Source organism: Pongo abelii, chromosome 18 (genome assembly GCF_028885655.2).
Source record: "Pongo abelii isolate AG06213 chromosome 18, NHGRI_mPonAbe1-v2.0_pri, whole genome shotgun sequence".
In the NCBI taxonomy this organism is placed as follows: domain Eukaryota; kingdom Metazoa; phylum Chordata; class Mammalia; order Primates; family Hominidae; genus Pongo; species Pongo abelii.
Window position 1 is genome coordinate 1,430,357 of NC_072003.2, and position 20,574 is coordinate 1,450,930.

The window sequence follows — 20,574 nt, forward strand, 5'->3', positions numbered from 1 at the left end:
TGCTGGGATTACAGGTGTGAGCCACCGCACCCGGCCTAAAAAATTCTTTTGGCTTTTAAGGATACCAGAAAAACACTCAAGGAGCCGGAGATGGCAATTCACCAAAATTCACCAAATTCACCAAAATTTACCAAATTCGCCAAATTCACCAAATTCACCAAAATTCACCAAATTTGAATCACTCTAACGAGCTACAGCATAAAATCACTTGAAAAGGTGTGTGCTGACTTGATCACAGGCACAAAGGAAAAGAATCTCAAAGTGAAAGGACTGGTTTGAATCCTACTAACACTTGGAGAATCACTACAAGAAAAACTCCAGATGAGGCCAGGTTACAGCTGGCCAGATTACAGTTTACGCCTGTAATCCCAGCACTTTGGGAGGCCGAGGCGGGCAGATCACGAGGTCAGGAGATCGAGACCATCCTGGCTAACAGTGAAACCCCATCTCAACTAAAAATACAAACAAATTAGCCGGGCATGGTGGCAGGCACCTATAGTCCCAGCTACTTGGGAGGCTGAGGCAGGAGAATGGCGTGAACCCGGGAGGCGGAGCTTGAAGTGAGCCGATACCGCGCCACTGCCCTCCAGTCTGGGAGACAGAGCAAGACTCCGTCTCAAAAAAAAAAAAAAAAGACTTAATAAAAAACAAACTCCAGATGAGCATCCATAAGCGACTCATTGACTTGCACGGTCCTTCTGAGATTGTTAAGCAGATAATTTCCATCAGTATTGTGCCAGGAGTTGAAGTGGAATTCACCATTGCAGATGCTTAAGTCAACTATTTTAATACATTGATTACCAGTTGGAAAAAAACAAAAAAATACAAAAATCAGCTGGGCGTGGTGGCGGGCGCCTGTAGTCCCAGCTACTCGGGAGGCTGAGGCAGGAGAATGGCGTGAACCCAGGAGGCAGAGGTTACAGCCAAAATCACACCACTGCACTCCAGCCTGGGCAACAGGGCAAGACTTCGTCTCAAAAAAAAAAGAAAGAAAAGGAGGGACTCTGAAGCCCCCAGAGCTGGGAGGAGTTGCCTCCCACCCCTAGCTCTGCACAGAAGGACGCACACTGAGGGCTTGGCCTCTCCCTGCTGGGCCCCTAACCACAGTGAGTACAGAAGCCCATCTCGCTGGGAAGGGGCCTCTGACACCCCCACCCTCAGGCTGGTGGGAGGCCTGCCCAGGGGACAGGGTGCCATCCTCCCTGCCTTCCAAGCCTCACCGCAGCAGGGGCTGTCCTGCCTGCAGGGCTCTGGCCCACCAATGTCCTTTGTTTGGGGGCTTGGTAGGACCCTGTCTTGGGCCCACTTCTTTGTCCCCACCCCGCCCTGGACCCCTCACAGATGCTGCTGCTAGCACAGAGGCCTGAGAGAACTCCAGCGTGACACTGGGTGGTCACCTCCAGCCAGCTCCACCTGTGCACAAGTGGCAGCAGGACTCCCGGAGCTTCTGGTGTGGGCTCTGGAGACCAGCATCTCAGGCATGAGGCCAGACCTGGGCTGAGGCCCTCCCACCCAGAGCCCCTCTCTTGATGGGGCAAGGAACAGGTTCTGGCAGTCTTCAGGGTCCTCCAGCTCCGGGGCAGGCAGGGTCCCTGGCCAGAGTCCCTGGGCTCTGACCCCACGAGCTCTCCAAGGACCCTGCCTTTCCTTGCTTGGGTCCTCAGAAGGAAGTTGGGGGCAGATTCTGGGAGGCTGTGCCTGCAATTTCTAGGGCTGCCACCAGAGGGTGGTAGCACTGGGCCCTGCACTGTGCTCATGAGTGTGGAACAGGAGGGGGTGTCTAACTCTGCCATGGCCTCACCTGTGTGCTTCAGCGGCTTTGGCGCCTGCGTATTCAGAGCCTGGTGTTTTTACCTGACCCCCCGACCCCCCGCCACCGGCCCAGCCCTAAGGAGGAAAAGCTACTCTCCCTGCCTGCCAGACCCTTTCCAGCACAAAGTCCTGAGAATGTGAAAAGAGCCAGGCTTGACAAATGGCTTTTCTCAGCTTTGCACAAGCAGCTCTGGTGCCTGGTGCCCCAGTAGCCTCCTCAAGCTCTGACCCCATCTGGGCAGGGGGTCTGGTGTCCTGACACATCGCTGGGAGGCGTTCCTGCACCTGCGCCATCCCCTCACTGTCCCCGGAGCACGGCAGCTGTCTGCACTCGGGTCCGAAGGCAGAGACGCCAGGGTAGCCCCTTCAGAGTGAGGCCTGGGGCTCAGGATGGGGAGGGTGGTCAGCCCACTCTCCTGCCCTCTTAGTGGGAGGGGACTCACGCGAGGATGGGCTTCCAGCCCCAAGCTATGGAAAGGTAAATTGGGTCACTGGAGGGGCCGGAGCTCTGGCTGGGTGGCTGCAGTTCCCACCCCCACCAACTGGGACTGAGGCTGACCTGCTGTGAGTTGAGATTGGCTCACCGAGGTCCCCCAGCTGCACCCAAGGTGGGTGCTGCTGTTGTCCCCATTTTACAGAAGAGGGAAACTGAGGCCCGGGCAGTGGAGGGTCGCCTTGGGGCAGGGGTGAACAGGGTGCCGGGACTTTGATCCAGGTCAGCCTGTCTTCAGCCTCAGAACAGTTGGAGAATGAAGGCCTCGGTCACTGAGTGGGGCGTCGCTCGGCTCGTTCACTCCATGACTCCGCACCGAATGTTTGTGGAGGGGACAGTCCTAGTGACCGTCCTCTCCTGGGGAAACGGAGGCCCAGGGCTGGTTTGGGACTCAGCCTGTCGCTATGTGGCCCTGGAAAAGCCCTTTCCCATCTCCGGACTCCAGTCTCCCAACCTAGAAAAGAGTGGGGAGAGGTCTCCAAGGGCGCTCCCGCCCCCGACGGACTGCAGTGTTGGTTTCAGGGTTGGTGCTCTCTAGGGGCCGAGCAGCGGCTGCCCCTCCCAACTTCCTGTTTACCGTGGCTGCAGAGCCTGTCCCTTCACTCAAAGCCAGTGTGATCACCATGGCAACCGGCCTGTGTTTGTTTCAACAGGTGGGCAGAACCTGGTGCAAGACCGCAGAGGCAGGGGCGTCACTCCCAGACCCGGTCTCCAGACCCACCAGCCCCTCAGGAGGGACGCTGCTACAGAGAGGGGGCTGAGGGCCCAGGCCCCCTCCCCTGCTTTCCCCGCCGCATCCCTGTCCCAGCCAGTCCCTGCATTTCCTGCAAGCTCCCTGCCCTCCCCCACCGGCCTGGCTGTGCTGGGTCAGGATCGGGCAGAGCCTGGGCCGAGCATCCCGAAGGAGAGCCCACCCAGGGGTCCTGCCCACCGTCCTGCACAGACAGGTGTGGGGCGGGCATGGATTTGAGTGAGTTGGGATCCAGAAGCCAAGACAGTTGTTGGCAGACGGGCCCCCTCCCTTTGAAGAGCTGTGTTCTGGAAGCCCGTCTGGCCTTGGGCTGCCCAGGTGCCCTTTCGGGTGAAAACTCCAAAGTCTGACCACCCCCCCACCCCCCGTCCCCAAAGGGCTGCGAGTGTCCAGCTGTACTCGCCCAAGCACAGGTGCAGCCGGGGGGCCGCTGCGCCCTCGGCAAGTCCGAGAGCCTCAGCCCGCCCCCCCCCCCTCCCCCGGCCCAGGACCGTGCTTAGAAGGGACTTCACAAAGTGTGGTCCCTGGACTGGCAGCAGCAGACTGGAGCTGGGAAGTGCAGGCGCTGGCTGGCGCGGGGACCACACCTGTGATCTCAGCGCCTTAGGAGGCCGGGGAAGGGGGATCCTTTGAGCCTGGGAGTTTTAGACCAGCCTGGGCAACATAGGGAGACCCCCATCTCCACAAAATCAACCAAAAAACATTAGCCGGCGGGTGGTCCCAGCTACTGGGGAGGCTGAAGCGGGAGGATCACTTGAGCCAGAGAGTTCGAGGCTCCAGTGAGAGGAGATGACGCCACTGCACTCCAGCCTGGTTGAGAGCTATTTTTTGAGAGCTTTTTTGAGACCCTGTCTCAAAAAAAAGGGAAAAAATGCAGATCGCGCCCCCGCCCAGACTTTGGGACCAGCGGGTTGGGGACAGGACCCATCAATGCCTTAACAAACCCTGCAGGAGACCGCGGGCCCGCTGGGGTTCCAGGACAGCGCGGCGGAGGGAGAGTGGGGAACCATCCGGGAGGGGTTGGCGGGGTCCAGTGCAGACCCCAGGGGCTTCGGGGGCTCCGGCCGGCTGTGACCCGACAAGCGCTAACTGGGCCCTCCCCAGAGCCCCAGGGACGATCGCCCCACAGGCCGTCCGCGTGGGCGTGGGGCGTCCCGAGTGTTTCCCTGCAGGACGCATCCCCGCCCCGAGAAGAGAGCGGCGGGGCTCGCGAGGGATCCCTGAGTCAGGCCCTTCCAGAAAGGTCTGCACCACTGCTGGTCTTCGTGACTGTGGCTTCCCTGGGGTCCGCGGAGGAGACCCCGCCGACCACCCCCTTCTAGACCCCACGCGCCACGGGGAGGGCGCGCGCGGCCAGGCGGGGTCCCGAGGCAGCCAAGCCCGCTCCCCGTCCCGCAGCCACCTGTGGGTTGACTGACAGCCCCGCACCCCGGGGGAGGGGGCTCCGGCCCGGCTCAGGGCACGGGGACCCCGGCCGGGTCCCCCAAGGCGCAGCGGACGCGGGGGGCGGGGCAAGCCCGGGACCGTGGGCGGGGCGAGCGCGGTCAGGCCCCGCCCCGGTCAGGCCCGGCCCCGCCCCCAGCCACACCCCGCCCCCACAGCGGCGTCGGCCCCGCAGTTGCTCAGTCGTCGGCTCGCGCGGCTGGGAGCGGTCGCTGTGCCTCGGCGTCCCCGAGCTGGTGCCCGAGCGCAGCACCCCAGGAGCCCCCCCTCCCCGCGCCGGCCCACGGTGAGTGCCGCGGGCTGCAGCCCGTGCTGTTGGGCAGCCGTCTGGGCTCGGCCCCGCGCCCCAACCCGGACGGACCGACGGCCGCCGCCCCCTTGGTCCGGGTCCCCCAGGAGGCACGGGGGTGGCCTCCGAGGCGGGGGGCGGTGGGAAGGTCTCGACGCCCCCTTGGCCCTGGGGAAACTGAGGCCGCGCATGCTCGGAGGGGCGGGGTCTCGGGGGCATTTCCCCTCCGAACGCGCAGGAGCGGGTGCGGCGGTGGGGTCCCCACTGCGGAGCGGACGGGGAGGGTATCGGGGCGCTGGCGACGGCCTCCCCCGCACTTGGGCCGCGAAGCGAGGCTTCGACCCCCGCGCCTCCCTCCCCAGGGGAGCAGACGGGCCCGGGGCCTCCCAGCACCCCTCCCGGGCGGGCTGCACCCCCCAGCGTCCTCGTCCCTTCCGTCCTCCCGCAGGTCCTCGTAGGGCCCTTTAGTCCCCCCGAAATCCCTGCGAGTGCAAAGCAGCCCCTCCAGCCCCACTCCGCAAAGAAGCCGCCCCTCCTTCAGCCCCACTCCGCAAAGGGCTGTGGGCTCTTGCTTGGGCCGGGGTCTCCCGGGGAGGAGTTAAAAGTGACACACTAGACCCGCCCCCAGACTCCCCCCGGACCGCCCTCCCCCTCCAAGGGGAGAGACCCCCATAGAACTGGGGGTATGGCTCCTGCGGGCGCCCGGAGCCCCGGGAAAGGGGGTGCCGCGAGGCGGGGCAGGGAGGGGGTCGGTGAGCAGAGGGAGGAGGACGCGCTGCGCAGACACAGGCGAGGGGAGGAAGAAGGCGCCGCGGGCTCCGGTCTCCTGCGCTCCTGCTGGGCGCCAGCGGCTGGACCTTGGCAGGCGTCTCAGGTTTCAGGGAGCCCAAGGCCGCCAGCAGCGCTTGTTAGAATGCAGATTCCCGGGGTTCGACTGGAATGAGACCCCGGGGAGCAGCGTTTGTAGCGGGCCCGCCAGGTAACCTGCACCTGGGCACTGCCATCGGCTTCGCAGGGGCCTTCTGGAGGAGTCGGTGAGACCAGGGAGAGACTCCTGCGGGACACCCCCAGGGCCTGGTGAAGGGGAGTCGGGGGGCTGAGGGAGGAAGAGCAGGGAAGCTGGAGAGAAGACCAACAGGGCAGCGTGGAGAGCCAGCCTGTGGGGCAGATGTCCTGCCACCTCCCGCCCCAGGCACACACCCAGGGCACCATCAGCTAACCCCCTGCCCCAAATGTGGTAAGAAGGGCGCCCCCAACACGTTGAAGGTGTTTGTTCCTAGACAGCCTGCACTGGGGAGGAAGACTGACCCAGCCTCTGCTCCGCTGCCCCCAGACTCAGCTGCCTCACTGCCCCCAACCCTGAGCCCCCAAATGGCCTGGCAGGAGACGGCTTGGCTTGAGAGTCCCAGGTTCATATCTGGGTTCTGGGCAAGTCGCCCCCACCCTGGGCTGTGAAATGAAATCTGCCATCCTCCTTGCAAAATGTCATTCCCCATTCAGCCCAGGCCTGGGGGACAGCCAGGGAGCAAGGTGGGATGGGCAGGTATGGCTCAGCCCCAGTGCCACAAGGCAGGAGCTCCTTGGCGGTCCTCCCTCTGCTCACTGGACAGTTGGGAGTGTGGTCCTGGTCCTGGCATCAGGCATGAGCGGAGTATGGGAGGTTCATCCTGCTTCATGCTACTGTCCCAGGGTGAGAGCCTGGGAAGGAGTTACATCACATCTGGGCCCACAGGAAAGACGGGGGGGGTCCCCTGCACCTGGCTCACTCCTGCCCCGTAAGTGCTGAGAGCCACCCAGGCAGCCAGTGCTTCCTGTACTGGTCACAGACAGATGCATACGCCCACCATTCACAGCAGCTCTGGCCTCTGTGGCAGGTGGCTCCCGGGGCCCACGCAGTTGGCTGCAGCCAGGCTATCAGCTGCCCAGGCAGCCTGGGGTTTCCAGGGGAACCAAAGGGGTTTCTGCGCACCCAGGATGAGCCAAGTCTTCTGTACACCCGTGCCAAGACGCCATTATTGCACCCATCCTAGCAACAGGCAGTGGGAGGGGCAGGAGCTGAGGTTGGGGTCAGGGTGGCTGGCCTAGCTGGTTGTCCCAGGAGCTTAGCACTGGGGACACCAAAGAGACCTGGACTGCCGTCCCCGGCCCACTTGCTGGCTCTGGGACCTTGGACGGGCTCCCAGCCCTGCGCCTCCATTTGCCCATCTGAGATGCAGGGAGCAAAGGGCACCCCTCTCGGGCCGCTCCGGGGATGAGGAGGTGAATGTGGAGAGGAAAATGCAGGGAGGGCACCAAGCCCCCTCTTTCTGCCTGGAACATCTTGTTATCACAAAGACACCCCCTCCCCAACCCCACAGCTCAGGCCACTTAGCTCCTGCGTCACATTTGTCTCCAGGACTGTGAGCCCCCATCGCCCCTGTCACACGCACATGCCGCCGGCGGTTGCCCTGGCAACAGCTCCAGCAGCGGCTGCTCTGCTGGCTTCGGGGGGCAGCAGGGGGAGCAGCCTCTTCCACCCAGCAAGGGAGGGGAAGGGAGCTTGTGACTCCCAGGCCCCTGGGGATTTCACGACTGGCTGTGGGGGTGACAGCTTCCAGAAGCACCGTACCCAGCCCACCAAGCCCCCTATCTTTTGGTGGGGAGGCTCACAGGGGAAGGCACTGATAGGTTTGAAGGAGGTGAGCACCACCCCCTCCCCAAGCACTGCCTCTCATAGGGTGGGAGCCGCAAACCCTCCTTCCTGTCCTCAGCTCTAGGGTCTGGTCCCGTAAGAGCCTGCACCCAGGGCTCGGGGCTGGCAGGGACCCTGGAATCAGGATGAGATGTCCAGAAATGGTGTCTGAGCTGGTGTGGGTATAGATTGGGGCTGGTGACCCTGAACCCCCACAGACACAGCAGGGGCCCGGGAGCTGGCTCGACAAAGTCCATTTGGAACCCACCACTGGCACAGTGTGCCCAGGCCCCCACGCTGCCCACTGAGCTTATGAGTCTAGTGCCACTGTGGGGAGCGGGCCTGGCATGCAGGCGAGGGGCGGGCTAACCTGGCTCTCACCGCCAACTGTCCATGACAGCCTGGGTGGGCGGTAGAACCTGTGGGTCTGCGTTTCCTCTCTTGTCCTGTGAGAATGACTATGCCCCTTGTGAGGGCCAGTGTGCCCAGCCCGGAGGCGCCCTCCGCAGGTGGACGAGAGAGCACTGGCAAGGGAGGGGGACCCAGACAGCGAGGTCAGGACCCCGGGGGCTGGGGGAGCGCAGTGTCCTAGAAATCAGACGCCGGCAAGGCTGGGACAGGAGCCCAAGAGTGGGTACCTCTCTTGTGGTGGGGCAGAGGTGGCCTGGCTCTGGGACAGTTTTCATGGAGCGGGGAGGAGACCTCCCTGGGCTGCTGGGGGGCCATGCAGGCAGAGGCAGTGCAGAGGTGGAGGGTCTCGGGAGGCTGCGATGTCTTAGCCACCATCCTACCCCTGTTGATGGGGGTGTGCAGGGCAGTACCACCTGGCTTTCCTCCCTGACACAGGTGGGCTGGGCGGTGGCTCACGCCTGTAATCCCAGCACTTTGGGAGGCCGAGGTGGGTGGATCACCTGAGGTCAGGAGTTCAAGACCAGCCTGGCCAACATGGTGAAACCCCCTCTCCACTGAAACTACAAAAAAAATCAGCTGGGCGTGGTGGCGGGCACCTGTAATCCCAGTTACTTGGGAGGCTGAGGCAGGAGAATCGCTTGAACCTGGGAGGCAGAGGTTGCGGTGAGCCGAGACTGCACCACTGCAACTCACTTGAACCTGTAGGTGGAGGTTGCAGTGAGCTGAGATCATGCCACTGCTCTCCAGCCTGGACCGAGACTCCATCTCAACGAAACAAAACAAAAAGTGGGTGGGACTTTCCAGGGGGCTTCCGGGTCTGCCTGGGCCCAGGCTCCGGGCCTCAGCAGAGGGCAGCTCTGTCCCAGTGGTGACATCTGGGCTGCTGCTGCTGCTCCAAGCAGGAGGCTGACAGGTTGGCTCAGTTGTCATGGCAACATGAGGGGAACTGACGCTGGATGGACTGGGAGGGAACTGTAGCCCCTACGCCCGGCATTTTCTAGCGGGGCCCGGCTCGCTTCATGTTCTCGTTTGTACCAACTATGGGGAGCAGGCCCTGCTTTGTGGGGGCACTGCCCCCCACCTTCCGCTGTCCACCTCGGGTTTGCTGACCAGCTCCTGGGGTGAGGAGGGGGCATTGACCCCCACTGTGCTTGGCGAGCGAGGACCCCCAGGCAGTCCCCTCCAGGGCCTCCTGGCCACGTGAGCATCCTCCACCCAGGATGTCAGGGTTCTGGCGAGTTTTTGCCTCCTGCATAGGAGAGCTGGGTACCTGGCATCCGTCCTGGCCCCAGAGTGGGCACGGGGGCTGGGGAAGCCGAGTGCTGCGGCCCAGATCTTGGTCCTCTTGATGCAGCCCCAGGAAACAGGCGCCTCCTGCTATGCTGTCGCGGGGAGGGGTGTTGGGGGGCGAGTGTGGCAACCGCCTCCCTCTCCAGTGAGACCCCATAAGCCCCTGATGGACCCCCGGCTCTGGGTGGGCAGCAGCCCCGCCTTTGACAGCATTTGCTACCTCCTCCCTGAAGCCGCCCTGCAGGGGGCGCAGGGACTTAGCCGGTCACCCAGCAGGTGTGGGGACAGGAGCCCTCACCGCCTGACCAGGTGCCCAGCGCCATCCAGGCCGTGGGTGAGCTCCCAGGCTTCTGCCCCCCAACCTCTTCCCACCCCTCCCCCAGCCTGCCGTGGCCTCTGTGGTGCACGGAGGATTGAGTGGACGACCTGAGGCTGCGGGCTGTGCTCTCTGCTCTAGGTCGCCCGCCATGTCGACCTTGCTGGACATTAAGAGCAGCGTGCTCAGGCAGGTGCAGGTGTGCCCGTCCTTCCGCCGCAGGACTGAGCAGGACCCAGGGAGTGCCAGCGCCGACCCGCAGAAGCCTGCCACGGGGGCCTGGTGGGTGCCGAGGGGCCCGGCCCCACACGCCCACAGGGTCATTACCCGCCAGACTTCACACATGGCCGCCCCGGCCCCAGCACCCCTGGGCGGGAAGGAGGGTCTGCACTTAGCTGTGCCACACTGTGGATGTCACATGGCCCTGCCTGCCCCTGGAGTCGAGGGTCCCAGGCAGGGGCCAGCGTGCTGAGAGCTGTGAGCTGACCCGGCTCTTTCTCCAGGAAACCCGGGGATGGCGTGGAGTTCTTTGCCCACATGCGCCTCATGCTGAAGAAGGGGGAAGGCAGACAGGGCTTGCCGTGCCTCGAGGTGAGAGTGCCACTCCCAGGGCCCGGTACCGCAGCCCAGCTTGGGGCTCCCCCTTTGCTCCTCCCACCCTCCTTCCTGCCCTCGCTCCCACCTCCTGGGTCACCACCTGTCCTCCCCGCCGCAGGCCTGGGGCTCTCCCTGCCGTCAGAGCCCTCACCCTGGGCCCCACACACAGGTCCCCCTGCGCAGTGGCTCGCCAGCACCCCCGGAGCCTGTGGATCCCAGCCGCGGCCTGAGAGCCCTGGCCCCAGAGGAGGTAAAGGTGGGGGTAGGAACCAGGAGCAGTCGTCTGCAGCGGCCGCTCCCTCAGCCGTTTATAGGCACCTACTGTGTGCACAGGGTCTGGTGATGGCAGAGAGCCAGGGTGAGTGGGTGGGTGAGTGAGGAGCGGAGGGGCTCCTGGTGCAAGGCGGCAGAGGTGGGGCCTGGGCTCGGCAGACAGGAGGTGCTGCTGAGGGCTGGGGTCCTGGGACACGGCGCTGTGGCCGCTCTTCCCCCACCTGCAGGTGGAGATGCTCTATGAGGAGGCCCTGTACACGGTGCTTTACCGCGCAGGGACCATGGGCCCTGACCAGGTGGACGACGAGGAGGCCCTGCTCAGCTATCTCCAGCAGGTCAGCCCACCCTGACCCCGACCCAGACCCTGACAGCTTCCCCACCTCAACCCCTTCCCCACCCACTGACACCATCATCACCCAAACAGTATGCAGAATCTCCCCGATCCATGCACAGCACACAGAGGCAGCTGCAGGTGCACACACACACACGCACACAGGCTGCAGGTATACACACACACGCAGGTGGCTGCAGGTGCACACAGACACGCACACAGGATGCAGGTGCACACAGGCACACGCACACAGGCTGCAGGTGTACAGACACGCACACAGGCTGCAGGTGTACACACACACGCACACAGGCTGCAGGTGCACACACACACGTGGGTGGCTGCAGGTGCACACACACACGCACACAGGCTGCAGGTGCACACACACACGCACACAGGCTGCAGGTGCACACAGACACACGCACACAGGCTGCAGGTTTACAGACACGCACACAGGCTGCAGGTGCACATAGACAACACACGCACACAGGCTGCAGGTGCACACAGACACACGCACACAGGCTGCAGGTGCACACAGACACGCACAGAGGCTGCAGGTGCACACAGACATGCACACAGGCTGCAGGTGCACACAGACAACACACGCACACAGGCTGCAGGTGTACACAGACACACGCACACAGGCTGCAGGTGTACAGACACGCACACAGGCTGCAGGTGCACACAGACACACGCACACAGGCTGCAGGTGCACACAGACACGCACACAGGCTGCAGGTGCACACAGACACACGCACACAGGCTGCAGGTTTACAGACATGCACACAGGCTGCAGGTGCACACAGACAACACACGCACACAGGCTGCAGGTGCACACAGATACACGCACACAGGCTGCAGGTGCACACAGACACGCACACAGGCTGCAGGTGCACACAGACATGCACACAGGCTGCAGGTGCACACAGACACACGCACACAGGCTGCAGGTGCACACAGACAACACACGCACACAGGCTGCAGGTGTACACAGACACACGCACACAGGCTGCAGGTGTACAGACACACGCACACAGGCTGCAGGTTTACAGACACACACGCACACAGGCTGCAGGTGTACACAGACATGCACACGGCTGCAAGTGCACACAGACAACATACGCACACAGGTTGCAGGTACACACAGACACATGTACACAGGCTGCAGGTGCACACAGACACACACACACATGCACATAGGCTGACAGACGCACCTCGAAGGACGCACCCGGCTTCCACCTGCGTGTGCTCTGAACTCCCCTGTCCTCCCGTGGACCCCGTTCCTGCGCGTGCACTTGCGTGCCCCTCATCACGCCCACCATCTCTGGGCATGCCGGGGCCCTTGGCACAAACCCTCTGCCGCTCCCTCCCAGGCTTCCCCCAACCCTGCACCCGTGAGGACTGAGGTTGGGTGTCTGTGACGGGCTGAGCCCGAGGTCCCAGGACAGTGGCCAGCCTCGCTTCAGGGGTTGCCTAGGCCCTGCCAACCCAGCCGCCCTCCACAGGTGTTTGGCACCAGCCCTGAGGAGCACACCGAGGCCATCGAGCAAGTGAGAAAGGCCAAGGTGAGGCCGCCGCTGCCTGGGCAGCCGCTGACCAGCGCGTGCCTGCGTGGCGGGGGCACGGGGCAAGGCCCTGTCACCTCCGTGCTAAGCAGGGCTTCCGGGGGGCAGCTCAGCCTCACCAGGCCCCCCACGCCCCTCTGTCCACAGGCCCCCACGTACGCCCTGAAAGTCTCTGTCATGCGTGCCAAGAACCTTCTGGCCAAGGACCCCAACGGTGAGTGGGGACCCAGCAGACCTCGGTGGCACCCAGGCCTGGCAGCCGTGGAGGGCCAGAGGGCATGGGGCCGGGGCTGAGGCGCATGCCGTGCCCAGGCTTCAGCGACCCGTACTGCATGCTGGGCATCCTGCCTGCCTCGGACGCCACACGGGAGCCTCGTGCGCAGAAGGAGCAGCGCTTCGGCTTCCGCAAGGGCAGCAAGCGCGGCGGACCCCTGCCCGCCAAGTGCATCCAGGTCACCGAGGTGAAGAGCAGCACCCTGAACCCTGTCTGGAAGGAGCACTTCCTCTTGTGAGGCCCTCGCCCGTCTGGGTGCGGGAGGGGGGCTCTGCCTGGGGTCCAGAGCTGGGCTGTGCCTGGAGGGTGGTGGCTCGCAGCAGCTCCCGGTCTCTGTGGGGCCGTGTGCTCACTTTCCAGAGAAGAAAACTGAGGCCCAGAGATGGGCGTTGTGCCACCGCGGCCACACGGCTGGCAACACGTGGCGGGATGGGGATTTGGACCTGAACAGCCTGTCTGGAGAGCGGGTGCTTGTGGCCTGGTCCCTGCTGCTTCTGAACTCCATGAGCCGGGCCTGGGCAGAGCCTCGCCAGGGACCCTCATTGGGCATCTCTGTTCTCCTTGTAGCGAGATTGAGGATGTGAGCACGGACCAGCTGCACCTGGACATCTGGTACAGGCCCCTGCACCGTGCAGGGCGAGCGGGATGCACACCTTTTGCTGGGGAGCAGGATGGACTCAGGGCTGGGCTGCGGGCTCCAGACAAGCCAGGTCCTCCCCTCTCCCCACCAGGGATCATGACGACGATGTGTCCCTGGTAGAAGCGTGCAGGAAGCTGAATGAAGTCATCGGTCTGAAGGGCATGGGCAGGTATGACTGCTGCGACCTTTCTACCCCTCACCCGTGCCCTCAGCTTGGTCATGGGGCCCAGCGGGCAGTGGCTCCCCAGGAGCCATCAGCGTGATGCCCACCACCTGCGGTGGCCAGGTACTTCAAACAGATCGTCAAGTCAGCCCGTGCAAACGGGACAGCAGGACCCACCGAGGACCACACCGATGACTTCCTGGGGTGCCTCAACATACCTGTCCGGGTGAGTGGGTGTGGGGTGGGGCTGGTGACACTTAGAGAAGGGCCTGGGGGGTGTCCCAGCCTTCAAGGGGCAGGGCACTGCCTGGAGGAGCTCCTGCTCTTGAGCCGCCACTGAGTGCGCGCCGTTGCTTGTCACCCTCGTTCCCCGGAGAAGGGAAGCCCAGGCTATTTGGTCTCTCCAGGGTCTCACAGAGTCAGTGTGGAAGGAGAGGGGGAGGAGTCTGGTGGGCCTGACCCCCCATGCTACCCCCAGGAGGTGCCTGTGGCTGGCGTCGACCGCTGGTTCAAGCTGGAGCCACGCTCCAGTGCCTCGCGTGTGCAGGGAGACTGCCACCTGGTTCTCAAGCTGATCACTACGCAGGTGGGGAAAGTGGGCGTCCCGGTCCTCCACCCCTGCCCTTGGGGCGGGGGCAGAGCTGGTGACTGGGTGGGCTCTGCGTTGCAGAGGGACACGGCCATGAGCCAGCGCGGGCGATCCGGCTTCCTGTCCCACTTGCTGCTGCTCAGCCATCTGCTGCGGTTCGAGCACTCAGCAGAGGAGGTAGTGGGTGCTCCTAGGATTGGAACAGCCCGGCAGGGGGCCTGAGGAGGGGATGTGGGGCTGTCCCGCCTCCACCCACGCCAGACCTCCTCCCCCAGCCCAACTCCAGCAGCTGGCGAGGAGAGCTCAGCACACCAGCCGCCACCATCCTCTGCCTGCACGGAGCCCAGAGCAACTTGTCACCCTTGCAGCTGGCCGTGCTGTGAGTGGGTGGAGCTACGAGTGGGCGGGGAATGTGGGCGGGGCGTGGGCGAGTGGGGCATTGGGGACCATGCGGTGAGTGAATGTCGTGGCTGGGAAGATGGGGCAGGGAAAGGGGCGGTGCTATGAGTAAGTGGGGCTGCGCTGATTGGGCGGGAAGGGAAGGGGGCGGTGCTACGAGTAGGTGGGGCAGCGCTGATTGGGTGGGCAGGGAAAGAGGCGGTGCTATGAGTAGGTCCGACAGCGCTAATTGGAGAGCAGGGAAAGGGGCGGTGCTATGAGTAGGTCCGGCAGCGCTAATTGGAGAGCAGGGAAAGGGGCGGTGCTATGAGTAGGTCCGGCAGCGCTAATTGGAGAGCAGGGAAAGGGGCGGTGCTATGAGTAGGCGTGGCAGTGCTGATTGGGTGGGGCAGAGAAAGAGGTAGTGTTGTAGGCGGTGCTGAGTGGGCATGGCAGGGGCGGGGTTCATACCCTTTGACCATGGGCCGGGCCCCACAGGCACTGGCAGGTCAGTAGCCGCCACCATCAAACCTGCACGCTGGACTACAGCTACCTGCTGGGGCTGCTGGAGGACATGCAGGCACACTGGGAGGAGGCGCCCTCACTGCCCCAGGAGCAGGTGGGTGCAGCCGGGGCCTTCTTGCCAGCCATGGCGAAGGGAGTGCTGGTGACTGGGGCCGCTCAGTGCCGGTCGGCGAGGGGCAGAGTCCTGCCCGCGTGGGGGTCAAAGACAAACGGACAAATTGTATGACGTGGGCGAGAGCCAGCGCTCTGCAGAAAGGAGACGGGAGACTCGTGGGAGTCACCTCGGGGGGTGGCCAGGACTTAGGACAGGGCTGGGGAAAGCCGCCAAGGTGGCGCCCATCTGAGCAACAGGAGGGAGCGGCCCTGGCAGGACGGACGTGGGTGGCAGGACGGACGTAGGGGCACAGGCCCTACGTGAGCTGCGTGGGTGGAAACACGAGGCTGGGACAGGCCGTCTGGGACAGGCCAACTGGGCCCATGGAGGGTGCTGCTCAGGGCAGAACTGGGCTGACCATGCCGGGGGAAGGGTGTTGCGGGCCAAGGCAGGGAGGGTGTTTCTCCTCATCAATGACCGGTCAGGGCTGCTGGCACTGAAGGGCCCTGTCCCCACAGGAGGAGAGCCTGGCTGATAGCCTTTCCGCCTTCTCTGAGTTCGGGCTGCAGCTGCTGCGCCAGCTCCGAGACTACTTCCCCGCCACCAACAGCACCGCTGTCTACCGCCTGGAGCTGCTGCTGAAGTAGGTGCAGCGCCGCGTGTCAGCGTGGGTGGGGGCGGCTGGTAGGGCAGGCCCCACGTCAGCGTGCTACCCCCACCCAGGTGTCTGGGCAAGCTGCAGCTCTTCCAGCCCTCCTTTGAGATCTGCCCCTTCGAGACGGAGCTGAACATGGACATTGCTGCGGCCCTGAAGGTGTGTTCCAAAGCCCAGTGGGGGCCGGCTGCTAAGCCCTCCCCTCCCCTCCCTTCCCGTCCCCTGCACCTTTGCACCACGGTCTCTCGCCCACCTCTCCCTCTTCCCTGCAACCCATCATGCTGTCTTGGTGGTGTCTGTTGCAGAGAGGCAACCGTGAGTGGTACGACAGCATCTTGAATGCCAAGAGTCCCCGAGAGCAGGTGTGGTTGTGGGGGACCCTGGCCATGAGGGATACGGGCAGCCGAGAGGTGGGTACGAGCTAGGCTTCCTTGCAGCCAGGACCACAGCGCCTGCCTGGGCTGGTTGTGCTGGCTGACGCCATCTATGACGACCTTCAGTCCTGCTACAGTGTCTACGCCAGCCTCTTCCACAGGTGGGCCTGGCCCCTCAGTACTGTCCTGGGGCTGGGGTTGGAGCCAACAGGGCCTGCAGGTGGGGCGCAGGTGGATGAGGTGTGTCCCTTCCTCTGCAGCATCCTCAATGTGGACGTCTTCACTCTGACCTTCCGGCAGCTGGAGCGTCTGGTGAGGAGGGTCCCTGACCCCGGGTGCCTGCCAGGCATGGGGAAGTGGGCAGATGCCCTTGGCTAGGAGGGACCTGGGATTCCTTGCTGCCAGAGGCCTGATTCTGCTGTCCCGGACAGGTGGCTGAGGAGGCGTGGGTGCTGACGGAGGAGCTGAGCCCCAAGATGACCCTGGAGGTGGCCTCAGGGCTCTGTGAGCTCTACCTGACCCTGGCTGACCTCCAGCGCTTCTGGGATAGCATCCCTGGCCGGTGGGTGCCCCGTCCCTATCTCTTGCAGACAGACTTTGGGAGCAGGGTCCCAGGACCTGTGAGGGGGACTGTCCTGGAGCTGTGAGCCTGGAATGTGCTGGTTAAGGTATCTGAGTCAGGGCCAAGCCCTCACGACCCTCCCACCACAGGGACAGCCGCTCTCTGGCCCTGGCTGGCATCCACGTCCCATTCCTGCCTGCTGTGAAGCTCTGGCTCCAAGTGCTGCGGGACCAGGCCAAGTGGAGGCTTCAGGGAGCCGTGGACATGGATACGGTGACAGCTACCCTGGCCTGAGGACACTGGGGCTGGTCCAGGCCCCCAGCCTCCCCCACCTCCCCAGCCTCCTCAGCAACCCCAGCCTCCCCAGCCTCCCCAGCCTCCCCCACCTCCCCAGCCTCCCCTACCTCCCCAGCCTCCCCCACCTCCCCAGCCTCCCCAGCCTCCCCCGCCTCCCCCACCTCCCCAGCCTCCCCCACCTCCCCAGCCTCCCCCGCCTCCCCCGCCTCCCCAGCAACCCCAGCCTCCCCCACCTCCCCAGCCTCCCCAGCCTCCCCAGCAACCCCAGCCTCCCCCACCTCCCCAGCCTCCCCAGCAACCCCAGCCTCCCCCGCCTCCCCAGCCTCCCCAGCCTCCCCCGCCTCCCCAGCAACCCCAGCCTCCCCCGCCTCCCCAGCCTCCCCCGCCTCCCCAGCCTCCCCCGCCTCCCCAGCAACCCCAGCCTCCCCCACCTCCCCAGCCTCCCCCGCCTCCCCCGCCTCCCCAGCAACCCCAGCCTCCCCCACCTCCCCAGCCTCCCCCGCCTCCCCAGCCTCCCCCGCCTCCCCAGCAACCCCAGCCTCCCCAGCCTCCCCCACCTCCCCAGCCTCCCCCACCTCCCCAGCCTCCCCAGCAACCCCAGCCTCCCCTGCCTCCCTAGCTGGAGCCCGTGGACGCCTCCTCCAGGCACAGCAGCTCCGCAGCCACTGCTGGTCTCTGCCTCAGCCACATCCAGGAGCTGTGGGTGCGCCTGGCGTGGCCTGACCCTGCCCAGGCTCAGGGGCTGGGCACCCAGCTCGGCCAGGTGTGTGGGTGGGCCCTGGGGGTGAGGGGAACAGGTGGGAGAGGAGATGGGGCAGGGGGGGGCTCCATGGCTCCCCACCGCCGTCCCCTCCTCAGGACATGTGTGAGGCCACCCTCTTCTACACGGAGCTGCTTCGGAAGAAGGTGGACACTCAGCCAGGGGCGGCCGGGGAAGCAGTGAGTGAGGCGGTGAGTGGCCAGCTGGGGAGGGGAGCCGGCAGGAGGTGGGGGGCCATCACCAGGCCCCCAACCCATCGTTGCCTGGCCACACCTCCTCCAGCTCTGCGTGGTCCTCAACAACGTGGAGCTCGTGCGCAAAGCTGCTGGGCAGGCCTTGAAGGGCCTGGCATGGCCAGAGGGGGCTACGGGGCCCGAGGGGGTGCTCCCCCGCCCCTTGCTCAGCTGCACACAGGCCCTGGACGATGATCTGCAACGGGAGGCCCACACGGTGACAGCGCACCTGACCTCTAAGGTGGGTGGGGCCCGGAGACCAAGGCGTGGAGGCAGTCCCTGGTGACCCCTGCCCATGCTGAGCGCTGCTCCTGCCCTCAGATGGTGGGTGACATCCGGAAGTATGTACAGCACATCAGCCTCTCGCCTGACTCCATCCAGAACGATGAGGTGAGTGCTGGGGCGAGGGGCCGTGGAGGACTGTGTGTACTGGGGGTAGGGCAGAGGTGCGGGGTCAGCCTGGCCTGACCACCCCTGCCCGCAGGCCGTGGCCCCGCTCATGAAGTACCTGGATGAGAAGCTGGCCCTGCTGAACGCCTCGCTGGTGAAGGGGAACCTGAGCAGGTGCGGGCAGGTGGGGTGGGATAGGCTGGCCCGTGGTCACTGATGCCGCCCTGCAGGGTGCTGGAGGAGGCCCTCTCCTCCAGGCCATTCTGCAAGTGGGGCTGGGCAGGTGGGGTGGCATAGGCTGGCCCGTGGTCGCAGGTGGGCTGGGATGGGCTGGCCCGTGGTCACTGATGCCGCCCTGCAGGGTGCTGGAGGCCCTGTGGGAGCTACTCCTCCAGGCCATTCTGCAGGCGCTGGGTGCAAACCGTGACGTCTCTGCTGATTTCTACAGCCGCTTCCACTTCACGCTGGAGGTAGAGCTCTGTGAAGGAGTCCTTCCCGCTGGCCCCCGCCTCAGGGCTGCTCTGATCCCTCCCTTTGTCCCCGCTGGCCTGCCTGGTCTCCTCTGCCTGGAGAACAGCCACTCCAGGGCTGTCCACAGCGCCTCCTCCCGTTAATGCTGTATGGCCTCTGGTGATGGCCCTTCCCCAGGCTTCCTGGGAGCTTCCGATGCCCGCCAGGGTGTGAGAAAGGGCTCTGCCCTGGGCTGCTGAGCCCCCAGTGCTGCCTGGGCCCCTTAGTGCTGGGGGTCTCCATCTGTCCCCAGCACAAGCCGGGCTCCCTGACACCTCTGCCTTCTTTCCCTGCCCCAGGCCCTGGTCAGTTTTTTCCACGGAGAGGGTCAGGGTTTGCCCCTGGAGAGCCTGAGGGATGGAAGCTACAAGGTGAGGCAGGACCCTCTGTGGGGCGGGGGTGTGGATGAGGGGACTGAGTTCAAACTGCAGCCCCGCACGGGCTGTGTCCTTGAGCATGAGGTGGCCTCACGGGCAGTCAGGTCTCCAAGTGCCAGCGTTGACCACCAGCACCCAGGGGCCCCCTCCTGATGCGCTTCCCCTGCAGAGGCTGAAGGAGGAGCTGCGGCTGCACAAATGTTCCACCCGCGAGTGCATCGAGCAGTTCTACCTGGACAAGCTCAAACAGGTAGGGAGGCACCAGGGACAGGGTGCTGCCTCCGAGGCTCCCGGAGCCCAGCTGCGCTCACCGCCTTTCCGCAGAGGACCCTGGAGCAGAACCGGTTTGGACGCCTGAGTGTCCGTTGCCATTACGAGGCGGCTGAGCAGCGGCTGGCCGTGGAGGTGCTGCATGCCGCTGACCTGCTCCCCCTGGATGCCAACGGTGAGTTGCAGAGGGGACGGGTCGGGGGGTGGTGGGATGGGGCAGGGGGGCTCACGACTGTGTTCCTGCAGGCCTAAGTGACCCCTTTGTGATCGTGGAGCTGGGCCCACCGCATCTCTTCCCACTGGTCCGCAGCCAGAGGACCCAGGTGAAGACCCGGACACTGCACCCTGTATACGACGAGCTCTTCTACTTGTGAGTGTCCCAAGCCCCAGCCCCAGGCTCCAGGCTGCCAGAGTGAGACTCCCCTGACTGGCCTCTGTCCGCAGTTCCGTGCCTGCCGAGGCGTGCCGCCGCCGTGGGGCCTGCGTGCTGTTCACCGTCATGGACCACGACTGGCTGTCCACCAACGACTTCGCTGGGGAGGCGGCCCTCGGCCTAGGTGGCGTCAGTGGTGTCGCCCGGCCCCAGGTGGGCGGGGGTGCAAGGGCTGGGCAGCCTGTCACCCTGCACCTGTGCCGGCCCAGAGCCCAGGGTGAGTGAGCATCTGGGTGAAGGGAGGGGCAGCGGGCCTGACCCCGGCTCCCACACATCTGCCCACGTCTGCTTGCAGTGAGATCTGCGCTGAGGATGCTGGAAGGCCGCACCAGCAAGGAGGCGCAGGAGTTCGTGAAGAAACTCAAGGAGCTGGAGAAGTGCATGGAGGCAGACCCCTGAGTCTGTCAGCTGCCAGCCCCGGCCCCCACCCCGAGTTCCCTGAAGCATCCTCCAGCTCACTGTGGCCAGCTTTGTGCAACCAGGGCCCATGGCGCCCCTCCTGTGCTGTGACGTGTGTGTCGTGGCTGGCCCCGTGGCTCCCACCGCCCTGGCTGTGTCTGTCTGGTGTGTGCTGTGAACCCCTGCACCCAACCCCACATCTGGGTGGCCAACTTGGCAGGACTTGGCCAGCAGCTGCCCAGGACACAGTGCAGGCCAGAGTGGGCTTGACCACCAGGTGGGCTTCCCTGCCCGCTTCCTTGGGCTCCCTGGCCCTGGGTGGGCGGTGGGCAGCTGGTCTCCAGGGACTCGGTGAGTGGCTGTGCTCTCTGCACAACAGGCCATGTGCAGAAGCATTTTTGGTAGTCACAGC

At 64.7% G+C, this 20,574-nt stretch overlaps 1 protein-coding gene across 3 annotated transcripts; it reads left to right on the forward strand.

The window, feature by feature from the left end:
* The first annotated feature begins 4,680 nt into the window (after nt 1-4,680).
* Nucleotides 4,681-20,368, forward strand: BAIAP3 (BAI1 associated protein 3). Of its 3 annotated transcripts, none has more exons than XM_024233923.2 (34): nt 4,681-4,785; nt 9,618-9,758; nt 9,980-10,067; nt 10,192-10,323; nt 10,574-10,681; nt 12,180-12,239; nt 12,387-12,453; nt 12,552-12,747; nt 13,081-13,125; nt 13,245-13,322; nt 13,440-13,542; nt 13,795-13,902; nt 13,987-14,082; nt 14,181-14,284; nt 14,782-14,902; nt 15,421-15,545; nt 15,626-15,716; nt 15,863-15,919; nt 15,995-16,092; nt 16,192-16,243; nt 16,363-16,493; nt 16,643-16,766; nt 17,410-17,553; nt 17,649-17,741; nt 17,833-18,024; nt 18,105-18,173; nt 18,268-18,347; nt 18,535-18,643; nt 18,983-19,054; nt 19,230-19,310; nt 19,385-19,505; nt 19,577-19,700; nt 19,775-19,980; nt 20,059-20,368. In XM_024233923.2, the coding sequence occupies exons 2-34, from the start codon at nt 9,628-9,630 to the stop codon at nt 20,160-20,162; spliced, it is 3,510 nt and encodes a 1,169-aa protein (XP_024089691.2). In that variant the 5' UTR covers nt 4,681-4,785; nt 9,618-9,627; the 3' UTR covers nt 20,163-20,368. The 3 variants fall into 3 exon arrangements, with proteins under 3 accessions (XP_024089691.2, XP_024089693.2, XP_024089690.2); XM_024233925.2 differs by having other exon boundaries at nt 10,243-10,323; XM_024233922.3 differs by lacking the exon at nt 4,681-4,785 and adding an exon at nt 5,556-5,822 and having other exon boundaries at nt 10,243-10,323.
* The last annotated feature ends 206 nt before the right edge of the window (nt 20,369-20,574 follow it).